The 9,940-nt window shown below is 44.6% G+C and overlaps 2 protein-coding genes across 2 annotated transcripts; one reads left to right on the top strand and one right to left on the bottom strand.

Annotated features, from left to right (window-relative positions):
• Positions 1-463: 463 nt before the first annotated feature.
• On the bottom strand, positions 464-9,252 carry Awat2 (acyl-CoA wax alcohol acyltransferase 2). Its single transcript, XM_051142024.1, has 7 exons — positions 9,079-9,252; positions 3,152-3,262; positions 2,675-2,745; positions 2,332-2,536; positions 1,942-2,116; positions 866-1,065; positions 464-710 (listed from the first exon to the last, which is right to left on the bottom strand). Exons 1-7 carry the CDS (start codon positions 9,161-9,163, stop codon positions 556-558), a joined length of 1,002 nt encoding a protein of 333 aa, XP_050997981.1. The 5' UTR covers positions 9,164-9,252; the 3' UTR covers positions 464-555.
• On the top strand, positions 5,596-6,014 carry LOC127185585 (60S ribosomal protein L35a-like). The gene has a single exon (XM_051142023.1). It carries the CDS (start codon positions 5,653-5,655, stop codon positions 5,983-5,985), a length of 333 nt encoding a protein of 110 aa, XP_050997980.1. The 5' UTR covers positions 5,596-5,652; the 3' UTR covers positions 5,986-6,014.
• Positions 9,253-9,940: the final 688 nt, after the last annotated feature.

Below are 9,940 nucleotides of genomic sequence, written 5' to 3' on the forward strand. Positions count from 1 at the left end.
AGCTTTCCAGTTTACTAAGTTGAGTTGCACGCTGTAGCATTTAAACATGCCAGAAAGCTTTGAAGTAAGCAGTCCCATTTTACAGTTGAAGAAACAGGATAGGAGATGATGGATTGCCCCTAAAAAGCATAGGTCTTGAATGTGCTGCTGACTGAACCCAATGTCTCCTGGATCTTGAGATACCCAGCCCTTTAAGAGTGTTGAAGCCAGGAAAATGACAGACACACAAGGTCCTAGAGCTCCCAAAACAGACTAGATGGAGCACACAATACCAGAGATGGGCTGTTTATTCTATCCACAGCTTTCCTCAGTGCTGACACTTTGATGAACCTCCAGTGACTTCAGTGAACCTCTCTGCTTAGGGTCTTCCCTGTCTCGAGGGGGGGAGGGAAAAAAACTAGGAAGAAAGAGATGGAAGTGGGAAAGGATGGGCACAGAAAACAACCAAATAGACACACTCCCACGTCCCACTAGTGAGTCGTCAGAAGCAAAGCTCCATAGGTAACTGTTGCCTGTTGTCATCAGTTCCACACCATCCAGTCAGGGGAATGTCTTTCAAATTATCACCAGCTCCTGGGTCTCTGAGATGCCAAACTTGGTCTTATGCTGATCAAACAGTTTGCGAAGGGCGTCGATATAGAGTGTGTGGTATTTGACCACAGTCTCCTGGCTCGGATTCTCAATCTTGGGTAGTGGTAGAGGTTCCCCGACTGCCAAGAGAAATGGAAAAGAAAAAGGGAAAAATCATCAGAATAGCTTACTCCTCAGAACTCCATCCTGACCCCTCTGCTCATCACTTCCTATCTAGCCACAGAAATGGATCCTACCACTTAAACCAAAGCTTCTAATAGAAAGGCCCACTCACCAACAGTGGTTATTGTCTGAGAATAGGGTAGAAGGCCCCAGGAGTTCTTGGTGAAGCCACGCCCATAGAAAGCACAGGGGTAGACGTGTACCATCTTCTGGAACCACCTCTGGAAGCGATTGATAAAACCCCCAGGAGTGAAAATGTGCTGGTCATAGAGGTCTGTCTCTCCAAAGGAATAAGCAGGGATTAAAGACACCCTGCAAAAGAAATGCATGTCCTTGAATACCCAGAAATGGAGACCCCTGCAGAAGAAGATATGCTGAACACCAGCATCCTCTGGGTCTGCCTCCAGGTTCCCTAGACCTCAAGTCCATCTGTACTGAGGTGCCAGATGACTATGGTGGCCCATGGCCCTAGACCAGGCTGCCTTTAGGGATGAAGCAACAACTTCTAAAAGGAAGCAAACCCAGTGATTAATTGGATTTCCCAAATCTGAACCACTTGCCAGAAAATGCCCCAAAGCCATTTCATATACTTTCTTCCCCTTGGGCCACACAGTAAGAAGTTTGGCTTTCTCTGCCCTAAGCTGCAACCACAGTCCTTTTGAAGAGAGACTGGCTTGAATGAGAGGCTAGTGCACGGCTTCCAGGACAGCACCCTGCACAGCTCTATTCCAACTGTTGCCTTTGTACATTTCTTTGTTTTTAACTGGCAAACTTGAATACAATTTGTATATAGAAGGCTGGAGAGATAGCTTAGTTGGTTAATTGCTTTCCTTGCAGGCATGAGGGCCTGAGTTCAGTGGCCAGACCCACATTTAAAAAAAAGCCAGGTATGACAGCATGCTTGTAATCCAAGTACTAGGAGGGTGGAGATGGTGGATCATTAAGGCTTGGTGGTTAAGCCTACTCTACCAGGTGAATTCCAAGCCAATGACATACCCTGACTCAAAACAAAAACAAACAAGTACTTCTCCCCCCACCCCATCTCATTTTATGGTGGTTCTACTTAATAACAATTGTTTGCATGCTTCCTACTTTCTCTTTAAATACCACTTCCTCAAAGCCTGGTATTCTTCCCCACTGGACTTTTGAACAGCCTCCCCACCCCTCTGCCCCTGAAGCTATCCTTACCCGTGTCGAAGGGCTGTGCGCACAAAGCCATGCCTCTTCTTCAAGACCAGGGTGGTAGAGCCTGGCAGGCTGTATCTGCACTCAGCCAGGCCACCAACCACCACGACAAGCATGTTGCCTGTGCCCTTTTTGGTAAGCAGAAAATCCATGGAGGATTGACTCACCGAGCAGCATCCTGGTGGGCAGAAAAAGCAAAGTCATTGGTTACTTCCCAACCCCTGTAAAGTATCCCTCCCCACTTCCGTCTTTAAAGAGCACCCTCTCTAGCCTGTGATTCCAGGGAGTTGTTTAGCGCCTGAGAAGGTCTCAGATTTGACTTTATTCTCACACATCCCCTGGTTTTCCTTAGGGTAGCCTTCTATGTGGCTTTATCCCCTAGGAGCCACTCACCTGTAGACATTACATACTCTCTTAAGAATGGCACCCAGAAAAACGCTCCTAGTGTGAGCAGATAAGTAGTGATACCGGGAAAGATCTTGGAGAAGCCTGATGTGTCAGTGGCAAAGTGGCCAAAGTATGAATGGGCCATGAGCCCATGAGGATGGCAGGCAAGAATATAGTTTTGGCTGGGGGAAATATCATTCGTCTTCACAACCTGTAGAGGAAAGTAGAGACAAGATGGCTAGAGACAGACAAAGAGACTTCTTTTTTTTGGCTGGAGAACTGGAAGATAAAGGACTGTCGGTTCCAGCAAGCCCATCCAGTGAGCCTTTATAACTTCTCTGTTGCTCACCTTGATTGGGAAGTAATTGCAATAGTGTTTCCACAGACGCCACCTCCTCACACAGGTGAACCGGCGGCCACCTGAAAACACAGATAAGATTTGTTCACCTCTACTCTCCTTTTCTGAGTCCCTTTGGAGCTACCATGGTGTCATATATCTCTCTCTCTCTCTCTCTCTCTCTCTCTCTCTCTCTCTCTCTCTCTCTCTCTCTTCCTGTTCTCTTACATGGCAACTAGAATAGGCATATCAAGACCAACCTAGAACAGGCCTGGCCTCCGCTTCATTACCCAAGTTCACCCCTTTCTTCCTCTTACTGACTTCAGTTCCAAAATGGGCCCTTCGAAGACCTTAAAAGAACCCGTTACCTTGGTTTTCCCAGCCCAAGGAGGGACAGGCTGAGAAATTGCCAGGAAATTGGATAGACCCTCTCAGGATTAGAAGAGGAGAAGGAAGACTATATAGTGATACATCCCAGTGGACCCTTACCTCGCTCAGGGGTCTTCCAGTCAAAAGCCAACCATATGAACATCAACACAGTGAGAGGCCAGTATGATGTGAACACCACCAAGTAGATGTTGACAGTGATCACAGTGATTGCTAGAGGGAACCCAGCCCAAAGTCAATGAACTGTGAACAATCCCTCATATTCATAAACCACCCCCCACACCTTTGAGTTCCACTCAGCCCAAAGTCAATGAACTCTGAACAGTCCTTCATATTCATAACCCCACACACATACCTTTGAGTTCCACTCAGCCCAAAGTCAATGAACAGTTCCTCGTTTTCATACACCCCCTACTGGGTTCCCTCCACTCAAGGTCACACACACTCTGACCTAGGCCCACTCAACAGTCACTTACCCACCTTCCAGTTGGCCCACATGGTCATGTACCCACTGCTGTCCCCCTCAACCTTCTAAACCTGATTTGGGTCTAGAAGAAAAATGTGTTCCTCATAGCTATGCTTCAAACAAGGCCTCCCACCCCCCAAAACCTGACCCAGCACTGTGCTGGGCTAGGGATATAGGTAAGGATGGGAAGTCACTGATGGCTACTGGGCATTTGAAGTCTTAGAACAGTTTCTCTCCAACTTATATTTTCTTCTCAACATCTTCCCTGTAAAGCAGGAGTTCTCAACCTGTGAGACATGAACCCTTTGGGGTCGAACGATCTTTTCACAAGGGTCACATAAGCCCATCAGAAAAACCTCATATTTACATTACAATCCATAGCAGCAGCTAAATTACAGTTATGAAATAAAAATGAAAATAGTTTTATGGTTGGGGTCATCACAACATGAGGAAGTGTATTAAAGGGCCACAGCATTGGAAAGGTTAACAACCACTGCTATAAGGTTGTCAGTGGAGGAAATGCCAGACAAAGCCAACGCCTATCTTCACCAAATTGGAAGCGCACAAAACAAGAAACAAGGTAAGTAAAAACTGGACTAGAAGTCGGTGTGGTGGCACATGCCTGTAATCCCAGCACTCGGGAGGCAGAGGCAGGCAGATTGCTGTGAGTTCAAGGCCAGCCTGGTCTACAAAGTGAGTCCAGGACAACCAAGGCTGTTACACAAAGAAACCCTGTCTAGAAACAAACAACAACAACAAAAAAAAAAAAACTGGACTAGAATAAGATAAGAGGCTGGGCTCAGCTGAAGTAAGATAGAAATGCTATGTATTAGAATAATAGGAAAGAATGACTAAAGAGAAGTCATAGGGTGCCACATTCAATTGAAATGTAAACAACCAAGACTAATACTATATGAGGAAGTGGGTCAAAATAGAGGTTAGAAAAAAACAAACAAAAAACCCTATAAGATTGAACACATTTTGTTTTGACTTCTTATTGGATCCTCATGAAAGTGATTTAGATATTTTAGGTCCACAAAGAAAAGAACCAGAAATGGGCCAATGGTAGATGAGAGGTATCAGTAAAACTCTTGCTTATGTAAAGTGGATGAAGGGAGAAATAACAAGCTTAGAAAAAAGCAAGCCGATCCCTAGGCACCCACAAAGGAGATGCCTACAGGAAGCTTGTTTGCTTCTTTGCAAGAGTCAAGAGACACTCAGGATCTGGAGGATCAGCATCACAAGAGGCAAAGATGAGGCACAGGCTCAAACATCAGAAGCCCAGATGGATTTTTGACAAGAAATTAATTAGAACACTAGATCTTTTCTCCTCTGCACAATGCTTGATAGGAGGATTGTTTTCTAAAAATTTAAACCAAAAATACTCTGGGTTCAGATACAGGTGATTTTCAACTTACAATAGTTATAATGTTTTGTACTTTCTAGCGGTGGAGAGACAACAGAAATCTGGCAGAACCTGAAATTTGCCCTTTTCCTGGGCTAGCACTATGTAATACTCTTCTGTTTTGTGATGGACAGCAGCCATAGCTTCCAGTCAGCCGCACTAACTAGAATTAGAATTCATTGCCCAGACAGAGCAGAGTGCTGTGTTCCTAAGCTATGGTGTTTGACACAGTAAGAGTAGCAAATGTATTCTTGTTTGTTGGTTGGTTGGTTGGCTTCCTGCTTTGAGACAAACTCTCATACTACAGGATGACAGCCTAGGCTGGTCTTGACTCACAGTAATCCTCCTGTCTCAACTTCCAAAGTGTTAGGATTACAGTTCTAAGACACCTCACTTGGCTAACATACTCATGATTTGTGGAATTTCCAACTCAGTGCCATTTGGAGGACTTCTGAACGAACTTACATGAGCTACAGCTGGAATATTCTACATGCAGCAAAAGACTTGTTCGAATGAGAAAACAGACAACGCCACAGTCTCAGATACAATACACAGAGTCTCAGATAATTTGTCCCTGTGTCTTTTTTTTCCCCCTGAGTACTAGATGACGTGCTTCCCCAAAATGAGGGAAAAGATATAGAATCCACGGTGGCAAAACAAGGTCCAACGGCTCTTTCCGCCATCTTGGCGCCTGTGCAGGCCTGCTGGGAACAGGGCTTCTAAAACGCGACTATGTCTGGGAGGCTGTGGTGCAAAGCCATTTTTGCTGGCTACAAACGAGGTCTCCGGAACCAAAAAGAGCACACAGCTCTTCTTAAAATTGAAGGTGTTTATGCCCGGGATGAAACTGAATTCTACTTAGGCAAGAGATGTGCTTACGTGTATAAAGCAAAAAACAACACAGTGACTCCTGGAGGCAAACCAAACAAAACCAGAGTGATCTGGGGAAAAGTAACTCGGGCCCATGGAAACAGTGGCATGGTTCATGCCAAATTCCGAAGCAACCTTCCTGCGAAGGCCATTGGACACAGAATCCGTGTGATGCTCTACCCTTCTCTGATTTAAACTAATGAAAAGTAAATAATAAAAGTAGATATGTGCTCTTGTAAAAAAAGAGAGAGAGAGAGAGAGAGAGAGAGAGAGAAACAAGGTCCAACGAAGGAGGAAACCAAGTAGGGACAAGGCTGGAAAGAAATAAGCAAAGCACCTTTAAAGAGACTCCCACTCTTGGCCGCATTCAAGTCCAGCCTAACAGTTGCATATCCCAAGAGTGAGCACCTTCAATTTAGCACCTAAGTTGCCTCAAGCACTCGGATCATAAGAGCTGCGCAGAAGGCCACACCACAACAGGGAGACAGATGCTAGGTCCCAGCAATGCTGTCCAGAAGGAAAGAAAAGGTGAGAAGTAGTAAAGACTCCCAGTGTGTTTGCAGATATTGGAAGGCTACCGCGTGAGTGCCATGCCTATTGGTAAATTAGTAATAACTAAAAGATATCTAGTAAGTGAAAGACTCAGGGCGGCTAGAGAGATGGCTCAACAGGTAAAAACACTTGTTCTTGCCGAGGACCTGGGTTTGATTCCCAGTACTTACATCATGGCTCACAGCCATCTACAACTCCAGCTTGAGAGGATCCATGAGGCAAGCACATGGTGTACACACATACATACAGGCAAAACATCCATACAATAAAGTAAAAATAAATCTTTAAAACTTGCTACTTAAGTTTTTTTTTAAAAAAAAATCAAACAAGCCAATTATTTGTTCCAAGAAAAAAACAAGTCACACAAGAAAATACAATTGAGATGTAACAAGAATAATTAATAAAAATTTTTTTAAATTACAGTATTGGTACACTATATTTCCTAGTTGTGGTCAGATATTTAACCAACACTGCACTATAAGAATTTTGAAATGGGCCTAATTGTGATGGCACACGCTTTTAATCCCAGCACTTGAGAGGCAGAAGTAAGCAGATCTCTGTGAATTGGAGGCCAGCCTGAACATTTCCAGGACATCCAGGTCTATGGAGAGATCTTGTCTCCAAAAAGAAGAAGGAAGAGGAGGAAGAGGGGGAGGAGATGAGGGGAGGAGGAGGAGAAACAAATACGACTTTGGGAGGTAAAAGTAAAGATAATTCAAGCAATATCATATAGAGCTCTACTCTCATTTCCCATGTTGGGACGTCAACATAGACTGCCTAAAATCATTACATCAGACAATAACAGTGTTTACAAATTCCAAATAGTAAAATTCAGAAGTATTTTTAAAAGTCAACAAATTTGAAAATGACTGCCACTGGGGAACAGAGAAAAGGCCAGCAGTTATAGTCTTTGGACATAGGCCACATAAAATGCCTTAGATAATTAGAGGTGTGGGTCTAGTCCAAAGGATACCTCATTTCTCTTAGGGTTTGATCAAACTCAAGCACAACAAAAGACAGCTGATGAGTGTGGCCTAAGGGAACGCCCTGTGATGGGATGAACTCCTGGTCTGCCACCTACATTGCTGAGCCTGAGCTCCTCATCCGCAAACTGAGATGTAAAATGTCAGTATCAGCCCTCTCTTCATCACAGTTCTTGCAGAAGTTTTCTCTTAAAGCCTTTGGGTCCAAATGGATATGGTTCCCTACCAAGGAAGAACTGGGAAGGCTGAGAACATAGTCTCACTAAACTACCAGTCTAGGGTGCACACCAAGCTCCACATCCAATCTCTTCTTTTTTTAAACATATTTTATTAGTTTATTCATATTACATCTCAATTGTTATCTCATCCCATGTATCCTCCCATTCCTCCCTCCCTCCCAGTTTCCTCCTTACTCCCCCTCCCCTATGACTGTGACTGAGGGGGACCTCCTCCCCCTGTATATGCTCATAGGGTATCAAGTCTCTTCTTGGTAGCCTGTTATCCTTCCTCTGAGTGCCACCAGGCCTCCTCATCCATCCAATCTCTTAATCAGCAGTAAGCAGACCCAAAAGACAAAGAAAGGAACTCTCAGACAAGACGTTAGCCTTTGTGAGCTCCATCACAGCCCAGCTCTTTCACTTCGTAGCTGTGTGAGCATGAGCAGATCACTCCTGCTACATGGAATTCAGCTCTTCCTCGACACAATGCAGATTATTAGTCACATAAGGTCATTAGACTAGTGTCTGGCATTTAAAAAGAGGCCAGTATATGTTAGCTATGTGAGTGTTATTTAGCATTACATGTATAGCCAGCAGTAGGGCAGAGGATTAGCATCAGCTAAAATGAAATGGTACATGTAAAAATACTTGGACCAAAATAATATTTTAAAATTCCTTTATCTGGTTTCTTCCAGTTCTGAATGCCCTCATTCCTCATTCAGTATTGGGTGGTTCTGGTACCTAACTCTACCCCTCCCACTCTGGGTCCCTAGTCTGGTAATTGGTTGAGGTAAGAAATGTCCACTATACTATGCACTGGCATACCACTGTGCCAGGTTCATGTTCCCGTGGCCCACCTATATTCTTCATTCCCAGAGTGCTGACAAGACCACTAAATTCATGCCCTTGACTCCTATCACTATTCACATGAACTGCTGTTCAAGCAGGAAGTTTTTCTCAAGAAATGTCCTATGGTGATTACAGTTTATAGAACACCATGACCAAATATAATTTTCATGAAGTGTCAATAGTAAAGATGTTGAGAAATGGTGGATACGTGGTTAAAATCTCTGGGTAACAGGTTTCCAAAAATCTCTCTGCCATAAAGTTAATTTTCACAAGAGTTTGCTTGATTCCCTGCCGTTGCAGCCACACCCCTCTCCTTGGCTAGCTTCAATGAATTTGCTTGCCATGATTCAATAACATGGCCTCTACACCTGTGTAGACCTTGTGGAGCTCTCTAGGCAAACCTACACAGACAGACAGACAGACAGACAGACACACACACACACACACACACATATACTCGTGCGCGCATGTGCATACATCCATAGATCCATTCCCATGTAGTCAGGTACAGATCCCACAAATACCCTGCCCAGGTGGGTGGAGCCACAGGCCAGAGTAAACAACTGTTCTAGTTTGCCTGGAACAACATAAGTTTTGAACATTGAGCATCCTATCACCCTAGAACCTTCAATATCAGGCAAGCCCATGTAGTTGGAGGCCCCTCAGTTGAAGCTTTGAAGACTTACCTATAAGGAAGGCACTGAGGGCCCACTGGAAAATAGCAAAGACATCCATGGCGACCTTGAGGTCTTTCTTGGTGGGCCAGAACATTGTGTCCAGAATCTCAGTAGCTCCAGGGAAATGCTGTTTGGCTGGGCAGCCCTGACTGCTCTGGGGCTTGCCATGTTTCCTCTCCTGGGCTTTCTTTTCCAGCTCTTGCATGTTCTCCGCCCCTTGCCCCACCCCTCTACAGGACTGTAGGGCCTCCTACCGCCTCTGCTGGTCTAGTTCCTTCCAGCTGCCTACCCACCTGCACTTTTACCCACTTGAGCTCAGGCCGGGTTAAAATTGTGACACCTCCTTGCACACCTGGACAGTGGATGAAGCCCTGATGTGGAAAGTGAGTGGGTGGGATCAGGTTGGTGAGCAGCTGCCAACCCCAGTCTGAAAATAGACTCAAATGGGACAAATTCAAGGTCTCTGTCTCTGTAGGCCAAACTATCGATGATCTTGGTAGGAACACAGCTGGAGGGTTGATAAGGTTACAGACTAGGCCCAGAACACCTACAGCCTTCGGGTCATTACTCACAGTAAAGACATCACATGTATGCCTGTGGGCAAATAGTGGGCACTGAGCAAATTTCCTATTGAGTGATTAGACAAAGGTTAGTACATGCTGTGTTTTTCTGTGTTCATGAAATTCTAGACTCAATAAAACTTGTCATGAAAAATAAGAACACCTATAGATTGTTGTTTCTGCGAAGGACTGACTGAAAGTATTTTGATGGAAATGTGGGGCAGGGCAGTAATTTTCTGAATATCTTGATAGGATTTTGAGTTGCACATATCAAAAGTAGATGTTAAAATATGGTGAATAAGTGTGCTGGA

The sequence above is a fragment of the Acomys russatus genome, chromosome X (assembly GCF_903995435.1).
Source record: "Acomys russatus chromosome X, mAcoRus1.1, whole genome shotgun sequence".
In the NCBI taxonomy this organism is placed as follows: Eukaryota; Metazoa; Chordata; class Mammalia; order Rodentia; family Muridae; genus Acomys; species Acomys russatus.